The sequence below is a fragment of the Wolffia australiana genome, chromosome 19, assembly GCF_029677425.1.
Source record: "Wolffia australiana isolate 7733 chromosome 19, ASM2967742v1".
NCBI classification, from domain to species: domain Eukaryota; kingdom Viridiplantae; phylum Streptophyta; class Magnoliopsida; order Alismatales; family Araceae; genus Wolffia; species Wolffia australiana.
In genome coordinates this window covers 9,903,644-9,925,225 of record NC_135853.1, presented here as the reverse complement: position 1 = coordinate 9,925,225, position 21,582 = coordinate 9,903,644, and the positions used below count along the sequence as shown (strand labels likewise).

The 21,582-nt window shown below is 37.9% G+C and overlaps 1 protein-coding gene, 1 long non-coding RNA gene and 1 other non-coding gene across 4 annotated transcripts; all 3 read left to right on the top strand.

Moving 5' to 3' along the window:
• The first annotated feature begins 3,698 nt into the window (after positions 1 to 3,698).
• TRNAS-UGA (transfer RNA serine (anticodon UGA)) lies at positions 3,699 to 3,785 on the top strand. The gene has a single exon. It is a non-coding gene; the product is annotated as a tRNA-Ser (tRNA).
• A 989-nt stretch (positions 3,786 to 4,774) lies between these two features.
• Positions 4,775 to 6,836, top strand: LOC144715846 (uncharacterized). The gene is made up of 3 exons (XR_013584749.1): positions 4,775 to 4,939; positions 5,049 to 5,130; positions 6,564 to 6,836. It is a non-coding gene; the product is annotated as an uncharacterized LOC144715846 (long non-coding RNA).
• A 7,968-nt stretch (positions 6,837 to 14,804) lies between these two features.
• Positions 14,805 to 21,085, top strand: LOC144715672 (HAD-superfamily hydrolase, subfamily IG, 5'-nucleotidase). 2 transcript variants are annotated; one of them, XM_078590626.1, is made up of 18 exons: positions 14,805 to 15,336; positions 15,443 to 15,540; positions 15,694 to 15,813; positions 15,968 to 16,057; positions 16,143 to 16,258; positions 16,337 to 16,436; positions 16,590 to 16,661; positions 17,159 to 17,206; positions 17,282 to 17,359; positions 17,430 to 17,549; positions 17,642 to 17,747; positions 17,856 to 18,019; positions 18,561 to 18,695; positions 18,967 to 19,097; positions 19,214 to 19,276; positions 19,351 to 19,429; positions 19,583 to 19,653; positions 20,902 to 21,085. In XM_078590626.1, exons 1-17 carry the CDS (start codon positions 15,087 to 15,089, stop codon positions 19,637 to 19,639), a joined length of 1,827 nt encoding a protein of 608 aa, XP_078446752.1. In that variant the 5' UTR covers positions 14,805 to 15,086; the 3' UTR covers positions 19,640 to 19,653; positions 20,902 to 21,085. The 2 variants fall into 2 exon arrangements, with proteins under 2 accessions (XP_078446752.1, XP_078446751.1); XM_078590625.1 differs by lacking the exon at positions 20,902 to 21,085 and having other exon boundaries at positions 14,806 to 15,336; positions 19,583 to 19,777.
• Positions 21,086 to 21,582: the final 497 nt, after the last annotated feature.

Genomic DNA, 21,582 nt, shown 5'->3' with positions numbered 1-21,582 from the left:
TCGACTAGAAATTTTCGCAAAGTAAACCTTATCAGATTCATAACAACAAGTACTAGAAGTAACCTTGAAACCAAATCATTTCCCTCAAGGACTTCAGCTTTACGTATACTTTCTCAATGATGCTTTAGGACATTATTTCTCACTTACATAAGGAGGTTAGGGAGGTCACACTATTTTAGCTTTTTATCCAAGAAAATTCCATTTTGAACCTAATTTCCTCTCCCTGAAATTTGCATACATATAGTTATCATTTTATTCAATACATAAAATGGTAACTGAGAGTTACATTTATGAAGGATAAATGTAAAAGGAATGATATCTAGCTAGAAAGACATGCCAAGGTACTACTGAGCGCCTACCATTTCTTCAAGCCATATAAAAAGGTACTTTATGATTTGTGGTTTTGGTGATAATTGCTTCTAATTTCCTAAAAACCCAAATAAACACTAAAAAAAATTGATTATAAATCACAACATGCTTATTAGATAAAATAGAAGATAAAAAATCATTGATGATCTGAAAATATGGTCCTTTTTTATAGGAATGACATAAATGTATGTGGAACTTTTAACTGTAAAAACATTATTAGCACAAAATTATGTATCATAAAATATCTCTTATCCCTAACAACTTTACTTTTCATCACCCTGTCTAGATGGAGCATTTCAGAAATACAGAGCTCTCATGAGATGCCTCTCGATACACAATACACCATGATTAATCAATCAATCATGGTTCTTCCTCATACCATTTGTAGGGCTCATGGCGCCATGCCATTGACTGTTGAAGAAAATAATGAAAGATGCATGAACAATCAAGATGGATATCCTGATCCAGCTGGCAATTGGTAGAGTAATAAATCTCATTCAACGATGGAGATTACGCCATTTGAAAATGGCGATGTCTGGATATGTAACCGTTAGATTGGGCAGTCGCACCTTTGAACCCTCTATCCATGCATGAGGTTGAATTGATAAAAAAATGGGGAAAAGAAAGAAGATTACCAAGGATGCTACACCAAGAATAGTTGGCTAGGAAGGACGTATCAACAACTGCTTAAGTCAACAAATTTCTTGCATCTTGGATTCAAGTTGTAAGTTTCCTCTTGCTCTCTTGATTTCCTTCTTGATTGTCTTCAAAACGCCATGGCATTGGCAAAAATGCATGCCCTTAGAAGACTTTTAGTATTGAGAGCACTTCTTTGTATTCAAGATAAACCTTGAAAAACATAAAAATCTTTCTCTGATTTTTATCATCTCAGTTACTATCTTAGATTCATAGATCTATTCAAAATTAACATGAAAAATTAACTTCTCGTTATTTTTGTCTGCTCTCTCTCTCTAGAACAACTTCAGGTTATTTTTAAGGGAACGCCCTAAATGAAATTCACCCAGGAAAAAATTGTTCAGGGGCCTTTCCCTTCTTCTCCCTTCTCCCCACGCCCCCTCTCCACTCCCGAAGCGATCGGGTTGGCATAACGACGACGACGGAGATTGAACAGGGCTCCTCAATGAGAATGAGGAGAGTCAATGTGATGAGGACCACGTGGATATTTCTAGAGACTGCACACTTGAGCAGTTCGACTCGTCTCACTCTACGACCAAAGAAATCTCAGATGCAATCCGTGCACATTTTCTTCGTTTCAATGATTTTATCGATGTCGTTCGATTCCATTACATGTCTTTCGTGGCAAATTATTTTAATTTCTTCATCCATGTCAAGGCCTCTAAACAGTTCTGTCTTAGGTGAATTTCATTTAGGGCGTTCCCTTATTTATACTAAGTGGGTATTTTTCATCAAAACCCCCAAAACTTAAGTACATCTTCTGACGTCCAAAAGACGATTTGCGTGTGATCCTCTAGGCCCATTTATTAGTCTAGTTAACAACTCTGGTGGCCCAATAACCTTTATTGGCCTTCTAAATTAATTAACTATATCATCATATAGATTAATTAATGTCGGCTCGATTTAAACCAATTTATAGGTTGAGTCTCCAACACGTTGGGTGCCAAGCTACACCTCGTGCTCTAGAAGATACAAAGGAGTGTGTATCAACTCGCTAATGGAACATGTACGTCATCAGTTACCGTGTACATATAATCCCTCATCCACTAACATTCCTAGGATGACTTAGGGTTTGTTCAAGAGTCAAACCCTACTCAATCATCAGAGTTAATATTCATGCATTCAGAAATCATCTGAGAACTGTTCTTCAGTATTTCACAGCCTTGGCCAAGGACTTGATCTCATCATTTTCCTTGAGTTGTCTCCTCTTATGCCGAGGGTGGATGATCCCATCTTGACCGCTCAATTGTCTTCGTGAACTTCTTGATGCACCTGAATAAAGACTTAGACAATACGTCTTTCGTGTCTTAGGTCTAAGGATCACTTACACAATCATGATGTGAATCAATCTGATTGATAGTTTGATGTAATACCATTCAAGGATTTGCACGGATCAACTCAGTGAAATCTTTCTGCTAAAGAGCACCAACTATTTATCCTTAGTGTCTCTGCACTAATGGCTACGGGATCGACCATCGAGCACATATATTTCCATCAGATAGGAAACTCAATCAATTCGTGTAGTAGAAGAGAAATAACATAATCATAGTGACACTTACAAAAGGACGATCAAATCATGTGTGCAGATTGAATCTGTGATTTCTCGTTTCCTCCAACCATATGGTTTGAGTTGTATATGTTTCAAGCCTCGACATGTATCCACCTTATTACTGAAATATTGAATCTCTTCCTCCATCTTGAGGAAACGTACCACTCCGCCATCATTTTTATAATGTTTTGATTGTATCAGGTGGGTGATAAACCCAAACTATGGCATGCAATCCTACACATTTTAAAATAATTTTGGGATTAGTTTATGTGTACTATCATCAAATTACAAAGATTTTCATCTCATGTAGTAAATGGAGAAAGTGATAAGACAATCTATTTTAATGTATTTTTTAAATATTTTACAAGTCCAGGGATTTCTTAGTAAAAATGTGTTAAAAAAACATTATTAAATTTAATGAGATTAAGGCTCCCTCTAGTATGTCAATCTATGTTTTTGTAGGGATGAAGTCAAAGTTGAAGAAATAAATAAAAGAAAGAAAGATACAGAATAAAATAATAGAAAATTTTGTTCTAAGTAAGCAGCTTGGTTGGGCCTTGCGCAACATTCAAGCCAGCTATAGGCGGGCCAACGAAGAGCGCTCAAGCCCACTCGTCATAGGAAAGTGGTGCGCCTAGCACAAGCCCAAGCAGTCTTGCAGAACCAATGACCATTGGATATGCTTCGATCAGGTTGTGAAATAAAGAGTCCCCCCCTTTTTTTACTTGAAAAATCTGAACTAAACTATTGATTTCTTAACAGAACCTTAGATATATCTTTTTTCTTTGAGAGAAAGAGAATTAGCGTTTATTTCATTCTGAGAAATCAGAACCTTTCACCCACTCGCTTTAGTCGGATTCCATCTTGGAGGATCGTTCGTTCTTCACTCTCTTGTTATTGCAGGGAACGCCGAGGAACGGTGCATATTATCATATAGAAACAAGCAAAGTGTTGCGATTCGTACTACCCAAGTGCAGGTTATGTTTTAACATAAGCGGGGTGGGGCGTAAGCAAGCGTAGCGAATCACATAGAGTTGCCCCTACCTACCGGCGCGCAGATAGATAGGACGGGCGAAGCACGAAGGGATGGATGTCTGAGTGGTTGAAAGAGTCAGTCTTGAAAACCGAAGTATTGATAGGAATACCGGGGGTTCGAATCCCTCTCCATCCGCGAGGTCATAAGTTCTCTCTTGCGTTATCTATAGATAAGAACGAATCGGATCGACTCGACTGATATGATGGATGGAATGGTTAGACGATAGCCTTGTGTAGGTGCTTTCAAGACTCTTTGGTGTCTAGGTCCACGTAAGGCCCATAAAGGCCCGTGCACGCACATAAGAGGGAAGGTTTATTTATTTCACACCATATCATCGGATGGAGTTTTTTACATAGTGTTCCAAATTTTAGAATACTCCGATTTGGGATTAATGACTGTTTTCTATCTTTCAGAAAGACACAAGTAGGCCCAAGAAGTTTAAAGATAGATCGTGGCCCAACGGGTCGTGATATGAATGTACTTTAGAAAGAAATTATGACCGGGCTTCGAGCCATCCCAGCCAAGAGCCCGTATCATAACAGGTCGATTTATGTATGTTGATAGAATCTCAACCGTCAGATCGTCTTAAGGAAGATCGGACATCGAGATCTTCCTATTTTTATTAATTTTTTATTTCATTTCCATTTCCAGCTTTCTGATTGGCTGCAGCCAATGACAAGGATGGCAGGGCCCTTCGATAAACCAATCACGAAGGAGAAAAGCACTAACGAGGCAATTGACACAACATTGACAGATAGGGTACATTATATGAAGGGATCCACGGCTGGGATTGAATCACAGCCGTTGGACAAATCATAATAGAGATTGGACGACCAGGGGCTAGGGAACGGCATGTCTCGGACGTGACGCCCCAGACATGACCGGACGGATGACGATCGGTGACGAACGGTGACATGACGAACAGTTCGTCATGTCACCGTCTCGTCACACATCTGAGGAGTTTGGAAAAATCCATCACGTACCTGTCACGCATCCCTATTTCATCATTCCGTCACGTTACCATCACCGTGATGCTGTCACCGTCACCAGTGACAGAAATAGTATAACTATTTTACAATGTTTTTTACATTAGAACTTCTAAGTTCTCTGAGGAATAAGGATTCCCCGTTAGGTCGAAGTTGAAAGCCCTTTTTCAAGGCTCCTATTTCTCTGGCAATTCGTGAAGGAGCCAGGGTGAACGCTTCTATTTCTCTCCTATTCGTCTGGCAATTCATGAAGGAGAACTCCAGAAATTCTCCTTCACATTAATCTTCTTCCTTGCTCTCTCGGTGAGTTGTGCAAATCACTGTTTTTTTTATTTTTTGATTCTAGCCTGGAGCTCAACCTGCTCTACAAAGGGCTTTCAGATTGTTGATTGATTGAATGTAATGTTTTCAGCATCATTTTGAAAATTAACTCAGGAAATAGTTGCTTCAAGAAGAATTTTTATCTCTCTTTGGATGGTCGTTTCGGGGACGAGGTGAGGATTTGATGAAACTTCATTATTGTGTTCATGAAAAGTGGAGTTAGTGAGTATTTGAATACCTGCTTGATTATCACAAAATAAACAGATGTGTGAGATAATGAAATCCCAAAGTAGATTTATGTGCGGTAGAAGTTAACGCTCTGTCTTTAACATCTGCAAAATCTCTGAGTGTAGTGGATTTTACATCAAGAAAAACCTCCCTAAATATTTAATTTTTCCATCAAGAAATCAATTATTAAATTAATTACATTCACAAATTTACGTCAATAATTTGATTATCTCAATATAGTAAAAACAAAAGACACTAATTCCTTAATTTTTCAATCAATATACTAATTTATTAAATTCATTAAATTCATAATTTTCAGTCACTAAATTCATTATTTAAGTCGTCATCCGTGATGGACATTTCATCACGTCACATGTATAGATCCGGATCGTCCCGGACGTGGACGATGGAGGGGACGGGATGAATTTCGTTCCGTTCGACATCCAGAGTTAGTCCTGGAATGAAGGGCGGGACAGTTTTTCATCCGATGATTAAAAAACTGTCCCGTCCAATCATTCTGGGATGGTTCTTCGTCCCGTCCAATCCTCCCGGGATGAATTTTCGTCCCAAAATTTGTCCCGGACGAAAAAAACCCATTTATATTTTTAATATATTAATATATTTTTTCTAAATTTTTAAAGGGAAATATGGAGGAGAGAGAATGCAAATAGACATGTACAATTAATTCTGAGCGGCGTCAGTTTGCACACGTGAAAAAATACATGGACCTTAATGCAAATTGTTATAGCGAGGCCACATGGCAAGATCTCAACCGTCGGATGGGAATCCGGAGGCTTTTTGCCCTCATCCGTTCGTCCATCGTCTGAGACCTCCGGACGGACTGTTTTTTCATCCCATGGGACGAAAACCGTTCTGTGTGGTGGTCCCCGAGATGAATTTTTGTCCCGAAATTCATCCATATCCACGGACAGGATGATTTTTTCATCCCGGAATGAAAAAAGCATCCTGTCCTCGTCCCTGAACTATAGTCACACGTCCATGGCACCCCATCACCGTGACGTCACCGTCACGTAAAACTCGTCACGCGTCACCGTCACCGTCACTACCTCTGAATTCCATCACTGTCACCATCACGTCATCCGTCATGTTTCCGTCACAGTGACTTGTGACATGACAAATGACGAATGTCGTTCCCTACTAGGGGCAGATCTGTCCATCTCCGCCCCTAGCCGTCGATGCTCTCGCCAGATAGTGTTTTTCGGCTGGTGGGGGGGACCATCAAGGCCATCTGACGGCCTGGGAAGACCCCCAAGGCCTTCCTAGTGCATCGATGGCCATCGGAGGTTCTTCCCAAGCCTTTAAAGGGGCTCCATAGCCCTAATTAACACCATCTTCTAATCAAATTTTCTTGGGGCAGCGAGAGACCCATCCGACGGCAAAACGAGCATGGGAGAGGAGTGACACCTCTCTTGATACTTGGGACACCCATGATGGCGCCTTGGGAGGGTTAGAAATGCATGGATTCACGCCATCACAGTGGAAGGCGAGAGGAGACGCACACCAAAACTAGGGGGGCGATTGATACCCCCAATCTCCACCTAATTGAATCAGGACAATTCAGGTTAGCTTTTGATTTCCATAGGTTGATTTCTATGTGTTTATCTACTCTGGATGCGTCATTTTTATTGAACTTAGCGATTGATTGAGTTTGGTCGAGATTTGTTACCGTGGCCTCTTTGAGGCATTTTATCAAACATCTACCCTTCATCGAAGGATTTTCTTACCGATTTCAACCTATAAAAAAATATAAATAGTTAAAACTATATAAAAACATATAAATTATATATGAAGTATTACATCTATCTAAGTCATACGCTTCTATTATTAACTATTTAAAAAATATATAATATTATAAATATCCACTATTAATTAGTCTAGCTAAAACTAACTCCTTTCTAGTCATTTCTCTTCATATCTAGTTAAATAATTTCTTATAAATTAGATAATGTGTATTTTACACCTATTTCTCTTAATCTTCACCTATAAACATATATAAATATTTCTCTAGCTCACTAATCTATACCTAATTAAATAATCTCTCCCTATCTATCAAAATTCTACTCCCATCCTTCATTCTTTATATTACCTCTTATTACAATAGCTATATCTATTAATTAACCCTTTTCATCTTACTAAGGATAAAGTTACTCATCACTATCCAATTAAGTCTTACTATTAATTATTATTATACCTAGTTCAGATATAACTTACTATTAATTAAATAAATAAACTCCTAGCACCTATTCATAATATTTACTATTCTATATACCTTATTAATATTCTCTAGATCTTCCACTAATACTAATATCATCCTTAACTTTAACACTATTAATCAATATGACTATCCTACTTTCTTACTATCTTTAATATCTATAACTATTATAAATTATATATGGTATTCCCTCCCTCATATCTAGTCCTCTCATCCACTTAATATTTTCTCACTTACTAACTACTTATAATTTACTATATTCACAATGTTTATTATTACTATTATTATCATTACTCCTTAACTTCTCAACTATTAAATACACCGCTAAAGGCTGGTCCCTATGAAGACAACCTTGCTCTAACTATACATTTAAGCGAGTTTTATCTTTTATCAAATTTATTTTATTTAGGCAAAGTAAAATTACAAGGACACAAAAAATTATGTACTTAATTTGCCTTCATTAGTTAGGAGAGGAGATAAGGGAAGAAGGAAAATAGAAGGGGAAGGGTCCTTAAAAATTCAGGTCTAGGTGAGTTTTGGTCATGGCTTTTCCCTGTTTATACTAAGTGTACATTCTTCATAAGAAATGTTAAAATTTAAGTATATCTTATGGTGTAAAAAATACCATTTGCTTGTGGCCCTATAGACCCATGTATTAGTCCAATTAAAAGCTATAATGGCAGAATGATCATTTTTGGCCTTCCAAATTAATTAATTGTGTTATCATATATATTAATCAATGAGATATCAATTTAACCTTATCAGTTGGTTGGTTCTCCCTCCTCAAGCTATACTTCATACTTTAAAAGATGTGAATGATCATATTAAGTCACTCATAGAATATTTTTATTATACATAATCTGCTTTATACTCTTAAGATGACTTTGGGTGTCAAAACTATCAAACCTTAATTGATCACCTGAATTATTACTTATGCTTTATGCTCATAAGATGACTTAGGGTGTGAAAACTATCAAACTCTAATAGGTCATATGAGTTAATACTGATGTTTGTGGAAATGATTTGATATCTCCTCTATGATATTTTACTGCCTTGGCCAAGGACGTCATCACATCATATTCTGTGATAAGTCTCCTATTATTCATGGGGCGAATGATTCCCATCTTGACCACTCAAGTATCTTCGTGATTTTTCTGAACTTAAACTGAGACTTTTTAAAATTCCACAAATGAACTTGTAGATCATAGACAAAGTACAACCATCCATCCACAAGTTGTTGTTGCTGTCTCAGATATAAATATTACTTTTGCAACTGTAACATAAATTAATCTCATTGATAGTTTAGCATGATATTGTTAAAGGATTTGTACATATCAATTCAATGAACTTTTTGGCACCCACTATGTCTCCTAGTGTCTCCACACTAATGAATATAAGTTCGGCCATACTAATCGATACTTTGATGTGCCACATCATTGCTTAAGCCATCCACAAGCGGGCAAGCTCAAGGGTTCTCAAGCCCACCTTATAGCCAGCAAGCAACTGACGCACTAGCAACATGACCCACACAAGGCCCACATAGAGGCCCACGCATGCACGCATAAAAGGTAAGTATATTTTTTATTCAAAGGATGTAATAGAACGATAATTATATAGCAACACATATTCCAAATTTTCTGATATGGGATTATCAATGTCAATCCTCTACACTTACACATCGGCCCAGGTCGACAACAAAGAAATGGATCGCGGCCCGTTGGGCCGCAATTTTAAGAAATAAAAAAGAAAATTATGATCAGGCTTTGAGCCAACCTGGCCCAAGGCAAGTATCATATCAGGCCATTTTGAGTAAGTAGATATTATCTCAGCCAATTTTCTTTAGGTCGATCGGACGGTGAGATCCACTTTGTATTTCTAGTTCTCTTTCTTTTTCTATTCAGGTTTTTGATTGGCTAGAATCGATGATATAGATGGTGGGGCCGAATCAAAGCACGAGTTGTTCATTGGGTGGCTGACGGAGCGATTGACCAGTATAGGAAGGGGTACACCATTAACGAATGGGTCCATAGTTGTGATTTGATCACAACCATTAACCCATTTAAGGCAGATCGGATAGTAGGGGGGTAGACATGTCCTTCTCTACCATGGATCATTGTTCTTGTTGGTCAGCCGGCATAGGCCGGTGACGAGGGGCCCACAAATGGCTCCTGGAGAGTCCTTGGATCAATTCTAACCCTTTAAAGGGTGATTTTGAAGGCACTAAGATCCTTCTTACTGTAGTAGAAGCAGAACGGCAGTAGACTCATTTTGGCGGTGGGACGAGCGAGAGGAGAAGGGTGATGCTTCTTCAACAGCCATGGCTTCTTAGGATGACTCCAAAGAGAGCAAAGGGTGACTCATATCTGCACCAGCACGGAGAAGGACAAGCAAGAACGCACACCGATACTTGGGGGTGGTAATCGGTGCCCTTACTCTTGGTCGCCCAAATCAGGGTGGATCCGATATCTCTCCTCTGCTCAACCTTGTTGAGAATCAGTAGCAAAACAAGACAGTAGATTCAGTTCAATTCAATCACCTATCAAGACCAATTTTGTTGAGATTCAGTATCAGGATTTTGTTGTGGCGTTTTATCGAGCACCTTGTGTAAGTTCAAGGATATTCCACGATTTATCTAATTTCCTTCCCTATTTTACCTTATAAAAATATTTTAAAATAAATAGTAAATATATCTTCCTATAAATATCATATTTCTATTATCCTAAGATAAGTATAAACATAATAATCAAAATACCTACTTACATTGACCCTCCTAATCTAATTAAATACCTTCTTATAATTAGATAATCTCTATTCTATTACTTACCTTTCTTACTGTTAGATTCTAAAGCATCCATATATGTGTACAACTATTTCTCTCCTCTTGTTATTTTTCCCTCTACCTATGTTCTTCTAAAATCAACCAAAAATTGAATATCTCTATCTTTCTAGTTAAGTCGACAATCTTAATATTCTTACTATCTATCTGCTTAATTCACTTGCTAATTAGATAATCCCTATACTTCTACGTGTTTTTCTTAGTATTAAAATCTAAGCGTACATATATATCTTTTCCTCTAGTCCAATTGATAACTCAAGTTATAATACCTTCTTTCTCCTATCATATGTAATACTTCCCTCTTCTTCATTCTTCTTCTTACCTTTTACTAAATCAAATATTTCTATCAATTAACTTCTTAAACCTTATTACCATAAAATCTTACTCACTATCAAACTAAATCTTAACATCCATCATCATTACATTCATCTCCTAGTTTACTTATAACTTACTATTAATTAAATAAATAACCTCCTATCTCCTATTTATAGTATTTTAGTATTCTATCTATCTCACTAATCTTCTATACTTCTTCCACACTTACATTAACATCAACCAAAATTATAATACCATGACTCCATTTCAAGTGTTTTACTTTTTTACTACCTCTAATATCTATAAAAATATATAAATAATATCTTATATTCTCTCTCTCGTCTCTAGTTCTCTCAAACATCATTTACCCTTCATTACTATTACACCTTATCTTAGTTCTCTCATCCATTTAATATTTCCTCCACCTACTAATTACTTATTACTTACTATATTCTTTGTCTTTCTTATTGTTCTTGCTTCTCTTCAACTATAACTCAAATATTAAACTCCCCTCTAAAGGCCAGTCCCTGTGGAGAAGACCTCGCTCCTACTTTACATATGAGTAAGTTTTTATTTTCTCAAACTACAAATTAAAATTCATCGATATTATGTGGCCGTCAAGCCATTCACACTACCATGTTTATTTAAGTTCATTGAATAAAATATTTGCATTCATTATTATTTCGTGTGATGTTTATAATGAAGTCCATGAATACATGCAATGACTTAGTGAATTATGATGAGATCATAATACAGTGATTACTAGTTTTTAAACATGTATTCTAAATATTCCTATTCGATGGATAGTCTATACAGACATCGAATTATCCTGATAGAATAGCACTAGCTGATCCTACTTATACGATAAGTATAGCTGATCATGTGGCTATTAGTGTGGCGACACTAAGGACAGATATTGGGTGCTCTTTGGAGAAAGAGTTCACTGAATTGATCCGTACGAACCCCTGAATGGTATTATACATAAACGTCAATCAGGTTGATTCAAGTCATGGTTGTATAAGTGATCCACTGACCTGAGACACTAAGGACATCTCGTGAGTGGACGACTAAGTTTTGACTATGACTTACAAGCCTCTAATCATGGGATTCAAACAAGTTAGAGATCGGATGTAGTAAGAAGCTTACGGAGATGATTGAGTGGTCAAGATGGGATCATCCGCCCTTGGTATAAGAGGAGATTGACTCAAGGAAAATGATGCAGAAAAATCCTTGGTTAGGGTAGTGAGGATATTGGAGAAGGCTTTCTACAATGATCCCCGTTAAGCATCAGTACTAATCAAATGATGAATTAGAGTTTGACGATCAATCATACTCTAAGTTGTTTGAGAGTCTCGCGCGAATGATGGGTTATACATATACGGTAACCGATGATGGTAAAGGTTCCATGAGAGAGTTCAAACGCTACTCGGTATCTTCTAGAGCAAGAGTGTAGCTTGACACCCCACGAGCTGGAAACTTAACCTATTGATTGGGTTGAATCGATCCTTATTTAATTAATATATGTGTTGATATACTTAATTAATAAGGTCGGTCAATAAATATTATTGGGCCACTAAAGTTATTAACTAGAATGATACATGGGCCTAGAGGGTCACACGCACAAGGTCATAAGGGCATTGGTAGATATATTTTACTTTGTAGGGTTTTTGAGAAAAACCTTAAGTGAAATATAAAGAGGGAAAGGGGTCTCATTTTAAGCACCCATGTAATCCTGATTTGAGCCCCTCCCTTTCTCCATTCTCTTCTCCACTCATCCAAAAGAAGAGTGTCTTCATGGTGAGGAGATCTTCTAGATTTTCATGAAGAGTTGAAGAAGAAGACGTGGAGATTCAAGCGCCGAGTGATCGTGTGGATACTTCTAGAGGTCGGATGCATGAACGGCTTCAGAACGATCTAAGAGCGGCAAAGTCAAGGGTGGAACGAGTTCCCTAAAAGGTACATGCAATATTTTATTTTAAAGATCAATTGTGAATCGATCGACACGCTTCCGCATCCATGGAACGTGTTTTCCATGGCCGAACCAAGGCATCGAAACCAACAAAAATTAGAACAACAATTCAATTAACATACCTAATTTGCCTTCATCACATTCAAATAATAATATTTAGAACACGTGATTAGAGAGGAGTGATCTTTGTAATATGATCTTATCATATTTTACTAAGTCAGATAATGTATTCATGGACTTCATCATATGCATCATAGGTGCATTCTAAGGAATTGATCTTATTGAACAATAAACTAGATGTGGAATGATTCCTTGGCTTGCTATACACATATATTTCTATCAGTTAGTTCCTTAGATGAGTTTTTGAAATGTCTAACTCCTAGATGTATCCATGCAATCTTTAGATCACTGGTTCTCCTCGTCATTTTGTTAAACTATGCTTTTGTAATTTGTTTCACAGCAATCTGGTCTCATTAGAAGCAGGAGTTGGAGAGAGCAAGAGAAGAGAATGAAGGGCACCCAATAACGACTAGAAAGGGTATCAGAAAAATGGGTGTCCTCTTCTATTTGTACTATATGGGGTAATATCATAAAATCCTTGAGAAAACATTTTTTAAAAGTCCATCCTTGGGGATATTTCACAGAAATCTCTAAAATTTGAGTATACCCACCGACTTCTAAAAGTATAAATCTTGTGATCCTCTATGCCCATGTATCAATATAGGTAATAACTCTTAAAAAACTAATTGACCAACTCTACTAATTAAATATATCTATGTATAGATTAATTAATAAATGATCAATTAAACCCAACAGATAGGTTTAGTAATCGGTGTGTTGGGTTTAAAGCTTCACCTCATTATCTAGAAGATACACAGCAGTATTCCAACTCTCTCATAGAAACTTTCTTATCTATGGATGTTGCATACGTATACTCCATCATCACAATACTCTCAAATGACTTAAGGTATTGTAAGTTTTCAAACCCTAATTAGTTATTCTAGTTAGTATTGTTGTGTGTCATAATTCATTGAAGAACATCTTCAATGATATTTTTACTACCCTAGGTATGGATTTAACTACATCTTCATTGAGTCGATATCCTCCTATACCAAAGGCAAAAGATCCCATTATGACCACACAATCACCTTTGTATACTTATTGTTGCATCCAAGCTAGGGTGATCTCATTGTTAGATACTCGTGGCTCATAATCAAAACATAGTCACCCATTCATAAGGTAACTTTAGTATCTTAGGTTTACGGACAACTCACACAACCATGACATGAACCGACCTGATAGACAAGGATTAATATATACCAATTTAATGAACTCTTTCCTCAATGAGCACCCTCAATCTGCCCTCGGTGTCTCCACACTCAGGGCGTCAAAATCGATCATATTCATCATATGAACAAGAGTAGGCAATGCAATCATTTAATGGATATTTTGATGCATGTCTTGTGTGTCATACAAATATGATTATGTATAACACATGTTTAAAGAGAAGTAATCCCTTTCATTTTATCAATTCATTCTTTGATATTTAATCCCTGGCCTAAAACAAAAAATCCTACCCGACTCTGCCTAATAGGCTTGGTCCATTAACAAATATATTTGTGTGTATACGAGTGTAGCCATGAAAGACAACACCTTTCAATATACCCGATATCTAAAAACTCCTAATTTGACCTATCCATAATTATAAGCTAATCTTTTTCTCAAAACAGGAAGCCAAACCCTACTGAGTCTAATAGGCTTGACCCATTAACCATGGAGTCTGTCTCTATGTGACGCATAAGTGCAAAAGATCTCACCTTTAGACTTACCCACACCTAACATTTTTTTACATAATAGTTACTATTGTTCCATGGAGTCCGTGTCTATCTGATGCATAAAAGAGGTGGAAAAGATCTCACATTTCGGCTTACCCACAACTATAATGTTACATACTAATTACTATTGTCCCATGGAGTCTGTGTCTATCTGATGCACAAAAGAGGTGTAAAAGATTTCACCTTTGGGCTTACCCACAACAATATTGTTACATAATAATTACTCTTGTTCCATGGAGTCTGTGTCTATCAGATGCATAACAGAGGTGTAAAATATCTCACCTTTGGGCTTATCCACATCTAATATGTTACATAATAATTACTATAGTTCCAAACAAATAAAAAATCCATTTAATCATCTCACTTGTACTTCCAAGTCGATCCCAGGCCCAAAACTCATTAACCAGCTAGCGCGTGCGATTCAGCTAAGCGTCCTCTAAAGATCGCATCTTTGGTCCTACCCAGAATCCAGAAACGAGAAAAGAAGTCATGGCGCGATGATTGAGAACCCAAAAGGCGGCAAATATCCAGAGAACAGCGACTCCGCAGGGCTTAAAGGGCGCGACCCACCTCGGGATTTTGAGCGAATCTCGTCCAGGATAGATGCCGGAGCAATCGGGAAATACCCATCAATGATTTCCTCCGCAATCCTAGAAATCTTCTTCACACACTTGGCGGAAGAGGCGCCTCTGGAGAAGCTATAGATCAAGGCCATGGCGGAGTTCTTGGAGTATTTGGGCAGCGTTGCAGTGCAGAGACCGTTGGTTCCTGTTCTAAGAGCTGATTTGAGTAGAAGACTGGCGGGCCTGCCGGTTTGGGCAGGGCGACGCGGGTCAATTACCTCCGCCAACGCCGGCGGTGAGGTCTTCTCCATTACTTCTTCAAGCAGATCAGACGTGGACTATCTCGGAGAGAGCACCAAGGGAGACTTGAACGTCAGCCCGGAGCGCCTTGAAGCTCTCGGTACAATTTTTTTGGCTTTTTTTTTTAAGTTGTTCTTGGTTAATCTGAAGGAATGTGGGGAGGATTTGAAGTTTTTTTCATCTCGGATGGTCGATTTCTTTCTCAGGGGTTGATGGGGAGGCTGCTTTAGGGGGCCCGATTGAGGAGATTGCTAAAATCGAAGCCGAAGAAGCGAAGAGATTGCTGACCCATCTTGATATTCCTGTAGTTATTCCTCATTATTCATTTTAATTCCAGTTTTTCTTCATCTGGGTTATACTTTCAATGTACATCTGTACATTTAAAGTAAAATTTCTTTATACATTTCAATCGTCTGTCAGTTGAGCTGTGAAATTTCTGATGGTGTTTAATGAGCAGGATCCACTGATGTCGTTGCATTCCCCTCGTGGGATTTTTTGCACCCGGACGTTAAATCTCCGGTCGATCAGTGCCATCGGTTATGACATGGATTATACTTTGATCCACTACAATGTCATGGTGAACACGGAACCGCATCATTCTTTTGTTAAATTATCGGCTCATTGAATCTTTCCAAGAAAATATTTCCTAAAAGCAATTATTCATCCTATGTCTATTGGATTTTAATGGTGAAAAATATTGTATTTAAGTGATGATTATTGGCCTAATTCAGGCCTGGGAGGGTCGGGCATACGACTATGGCATGGCCAACCTGAAGGGCATGGGCTTTCCGGTTGATGGGTTGACTTTTGACCCTAATTTGGTAATTTACTTTTTTTACTAAGAATTATTTAGCTTAGATTGGCAATAAATATATCTGATGAAATTATTCTACCATCGTTCTACAGGTCATCAGGGGGCTTATCATGGACAAGGAGAGGGGAAATCTGGTGAAGGCAGATAGATTTGGGTATGTGAAGAGGGCCATGCATGGAACCCACATGTTGTCGACGCGGGCCGTGAGGTTTGGTCAAATTCCGTTTATATATTCATCCTAGATTAATTTATCATCCTAATCATGGAAATGTTTAAATTATAACAGTGAGATTTACGGGAGAGAATTGGTTGACCTGAGGAAGGAGAGTCGCTGGGAGTTCCTCAACACCTTCTTTTCTGTCTCTGAAGCTGTCATGTTCATGCAGGTCCAATTTCTGGCACAGTATTTATATATATATATATATATATATATATATATATTTCTCTAATTTGGCTCTTTAATGAAATCGGGGACAAAAATTTATCCCTAATTCTTTGTAAGAGAACTGTAGAGAATTTGACTCGACCAACTTTGGCAGATGGTTGATCGGCTCGATGAAGGTGCAGTGCCGGCAAGCCTTGGGCCGCTCGACTATAGAAGATTATATAAGGCAAGATTTTGGCTATTCTTATATCAACAGCTTCTCATTGGATTTTTAGACGATGATGATTCATTATCATCATCGTCGTCGTCATCCATTTTTGGTACGATACAAATGATGAGAAGATGATGATACAATCAAGAATTCGTCATCATATGATTTGGACGCATGGGATGACTACTCTTCGCCGTCATCATCTTCAAGCTTTTTGAATACTCTTCTTTTGACTGTTTCACATAGAATAGGCAAACGATGACAATTTTTTCATCATAATCGTCATTCCATTTTTTGTAGAAGACAATTATGAGATCATGACAAACAAGTAATGATGAAATGCTGGGACGATGATGAATTCATTATTAGATGATTTGTATGTATGCTGATGATCATCATGAGGATTTATCATTGTCATCATTCACTTGTCATTGTCATCCTGGATGCCGAACCCTAGTTTCTTGTCCTCTTGTCGCTATGCATCAGTTTTCTGATAGTGGCAGTTTCTTCAGTCTGTCGCCAAAGCTCTCTTTAGAGCCCACGTTGAAGGACAACTGAAGGTGACGATTTTGCTAATAATTTTTAGAAACCCCCCTCCATAATTTTGGGTTTGAGATATGTATTTTCCTCTGCAGAGCGAGATCATGGCTGATCCAGCACGTTTTGTTGAGCCTGATCCTGAGCTTCCTCTCACACTTCTGGATCAAAAAGAGGCATGGTCACGTCATATGATTTTATAACACGATAACCTTTAATTATAACTGATAAATTTATACCTTTTAGGCGGGTAAACGGTTGGTACTGATCACCAACTCAGATTACCACTACACAAACAAGATGATGCAGCATGCGTTTGACAGGTTCCTTCCTAATGACATCGGATGGAGAGACCTCTTTGAAATGGTATCCATGACTTGGTTTATTTTCTAATGCTCATGTTCAGTGTTTTTCTATTGCCCAATCCAATTGAATTGTTCGAGCATTTTTCCTGCCAGGTCATTGTTTCGGCTCGTAAACCAGAGTTCTTTCAAATGGCGAATCCGCTCTATGAGATCATGACAAGCGACGGTCTGATGCGGCCATGCTTCGAGGCACATCCTGGTATTTTTCTTGCTTTTTTATATTTTTGTGGTCGTTATTATCATATTTTTTTGTAAATAAATATATTCTCTCTTATCTTCTGAGTCATTTTTGAACTTCTATTTGTAGGAGGTTTATACTCTGGGGGAAGCGCTCAGATGGTGGAGAAATGCCTGAATATCCATGGAGATGAAATACTGTACGTAGGGGATCATATTTATACAGATGTGAGCCAATCCAAAGTTCATTTGCGTTGGCGAACGGCTCTGATTTGCAGAGAACTGGAGGATGAGGTTTGTATTTGATTATATCAGTAACGGTCATGCAAAGTTGTTAGGAATATTATTCCGAATTGATACAATACCAACCCTTAATAGGGTATTTTATCTTTTACCTTCAGAGTATTTTTCCCCTTGAAACATGTGTTGCCCTCCAGGAAGGGGGCCAGTCAGGAACTTCTTAAACCTAGCGAGATCCTTCTGATGGGTGCATGTGCCTCGACCCAAGCCTGTAGCTATCGTCATCTTCCTGTTTACCTTTCTATTGTTCTCTCTTCTCATTTCCGTGAACTCTCCTTAAAAGCGATCTTCCTATTCACCAGGTTTTTTGGAAAACGGTTGATTTACAGTAAAATAATATTGGCGTTATTGTTTTCTTTATGCATTGATTAAGTTCAATCATTGAGATGTCCGCCAATTTGCTGGGTGATTAACTTTTCTTATTCTTTAAATTTAATTTCTTAGAAACCGCCAATTCTTCAGGATATGCATATTTATAGCTTTTGGCTTTCCTTCTTGATTCTCTTCCGCTAAAAAAATTTTGTGGAGTCGACAGTTCAATGCTTTGATACATGGTCGGAGCCATAGAAAAGAGTTGATACAGCTGATTCGCCAAAAAGAAACCGTGGGAGATTTGTTCAATCAGCTGCGACTTGCCTTGCAACGACGAACAAAGGGACGTCCTGCCCAGGTGAACCGACCAAACATTTCTTGCTTTTCTAGCTTTCTGGTATTATAATATTTTATATACTAGATGCTTACTAGTTGGCTTTTCCTTCTTCAAAATAAACAAGATGGAGGTATGATATTTAAAATATTACTTTGAAACAAGGATTTCTGATGGGTGAAAATAAACAGGGTGGCTTTGATTTTTTTTTGCAAAAGAGCAGGGAAAGTAATGAAGTTTTTTAAATTATTTGGTCAGAAAAATCATGAATTTATTAATTTTATATTTTTTACAGACGTTAAGCGCAACCAACATGGACAGTGAGAGTCTTACAGAGGCTATGCAGAAGTTGCTGATTGTCATGCAGAGACTTGACTGTAAGATTGCCCCGATGCTCGAAGAAGATGGAGAGCACTTCAATCAAAGGTGTGTTAGTAGATAAACTTTCAGGATGATAATTAATAGAATTGGATATTTTTTTATTTTCATTCAGCTATGAAATCAAAACATCTATAGAACGAGAAGTTCTTTTCATTTGGCAGGTGGGGTTATATCTCGCGGGCAGGCCTGTGGGACAAAAGTCACTTAACGCGACAAATAGAGAAGTATGTCATAAGGAACTAAGTAACATAGAGGAATTTATGTTTCCATTTTACTGATTTTTTTTTAAAAAAATTAGGTATGCTGATATCTATACGTCGAGAGTGTCTAATTTCCTGCAGTACACACCCTTCATGTACTTCAGAGCTCAAGAACAGGTAATTCAAAATTGTACACTAATAATCGTATTGTTAGAGTACGATATTTCTTTTGATATAGGAAATGTTTCTTAAAGTTTATTCTAGAACTCAAAATGGTCAAAAAACCATATTATTTCAAAATTTGATGCGTGTTTCATATTTTCTTTTCAGAGCCTGGCCCATGATCTTTACTCTTATCGCTCTCCAACTCATCTTGGAGAGTTTTGACCAAGGTCAACGATGTCGGTGCCCCCCAGATCACAGATTCCTCCCTTGATTTCATTTTCTTCTCCGAGAAAATGCAATGCATTTGAATTTTTGTCGGACTCGATTTTTTTGCCAAGATTAATATTTTTTATGAGGCTTTATTATCCATGCATAATAAAAAATGGATTTTTGGTGAAAATGAATTATTTTTATTCCTCTGAATTATTTGGACATCAAATATCACGACAGAAATTTATGTCCTGATTTTGGTACGATTGTTGAAAAGACGCTCATTTAAAAATAACGGGCGTGTCTGCACTTGCTTGTGGGAAAGAAAATTCAAATTTTGGTTAGTAAAATGGATAAATTTAACGTGAATTGACTACTCACTGGATTCTCTCCCTCAAACGTCTAAGGTTTTCGAATCCGGATCGAAATAACCTTCCAGTCCAGAGCCGCTGACGAAATAAGATGGAAATTCGTCCTCACCATTAAATATGGGATGGTTTTTCGTTTGGGAACGAATGTACTAAAATTCCATTTTATGAATAATTTCTTGAATTTTGGAACTTCTATGATTCAGAACTTCTATCGCTTTCTGTCCCATTCAGTCCAGAGCCGCTGACGAAACGAGATGGAAATTCGTCCTCACCATGAAATATGGGATGGCTTTTCATTTGGGAACGAATGTACTAAAATTCCATTTTATGAATAATTTCTTGAATTTTGGAACTTCTATGATTCAGAACTTCTATCGCTTTCTGTCCCATTCAGTCCAGAGCCGCTGACGAAACGAGATGGAAATTCGTCCTCACCATGAAATATGGGATGGCTTTTCATTTGGGAACGAATGTACTAAAATTCCATTTTATGATTATTTTCTTGAATTTTGGAACTTCTATGATTCAGACTTCTATCGCTTTCCGTCCCATTCAGTCCAGAGCCGCTGACGAAACGAGATGGAAATTCGTTCCCACAGTGAAATATGGGATGGCTTTTCATTTGGGAACGAATGTACTAAAATTCCATTTTATGATTATTTTCTTGAATTTTGGAACTTCTATGATTCAGAACTTCTATCGCTTTCCGTCCCGTTCAGTCCAGTGCCGCTGACGAAACAAGATGGAAATTCGTTCCCACAGTGAAATATGGGATGGTTTTTCATTTGGAAATGAATGTACTAAAATTCCATTTTATGATTATTTTCTTGAATTTTGAAACTTCTATGATTCAGAACTTCTATCGCTTTCCATCCCTGATGTCTGACTGAATTTGGATGCCAGGGCCCGGCCAGTTCTGAGACGAGACAGTTTTGGATGGGACGGTTTAGGGATGGGATGGTTTTTAAGATCCGAAAAATGGGACGTGGGACGAGACAGTTTCGGATGGGGTGAGACGTGGGATTCAGTGATTATCCATTATCATTGAATGTTTGCTCATGTATTTAATTCTAACTATTAATCGAATATTCAAGAAGACAGGAATGTTCGACCAGATAATGTGACGTGGTATAAATGGCCCGTCCAAAATAAAATTCAGATAAATGTGACTTGGACAACTGTGACACGTCATTTGTCCACTTGTGCAGTAAAAAGATATCTAACAAGTTAACAATTAGGGTTATTATCACGGTTCAGCCTAAAGTTTTCCAAAAATTTGAGTTACAGCCCTATCTTTTTTTTCGCCACGTCACAGCCCGAAACGCCCATTTGGTCCGCCGCCGCAGCCCGGGCGTGACGTGGACTCGACGAGGCTGCCAGGTGGAATTCTGGTGGCGTCCACGTAAGCGGAATCCACCTGGCAGACACGTGGAGTCCACGTCATAACGCGATTTGAAGAAAGTGAGAAATAGGAACGATTAGTCACCTGGGAGTGAGTCACCTGGGAGAGAGCGCAGAAGGGTGGTGAAGGAGAAGGAGACGGTGGAGAAGGAGGAAGAAAGGGCGTCGGGGAGAAGGGGCTTC

Excerpts from the sequence above, each read along its gene's own strand:
- LOC144715672 (XM_078590626.1), top strand. The coding sequence starts at position 15,087 with ATGGCGGAGTTCTTGGAGTATTTGGGCAGCGTTGCAGTGCAGAGACCG. Across the intron at positions 16,437-16,589 it reads AAGCTGTCATGTTCATGCAG|ATGGTTGATCGGCTCGATGA; the intron begins GTCCAATTTCTG and ends CAACTTTGGCAG. Across the intron at positions 17,360-17,429 it reads CACTTCTGGATCAAAAAGAG|GCGGGTAAACGGTTGGTACT; the intron begins GCATGGTCACGT and ends TATACCTTTTAG.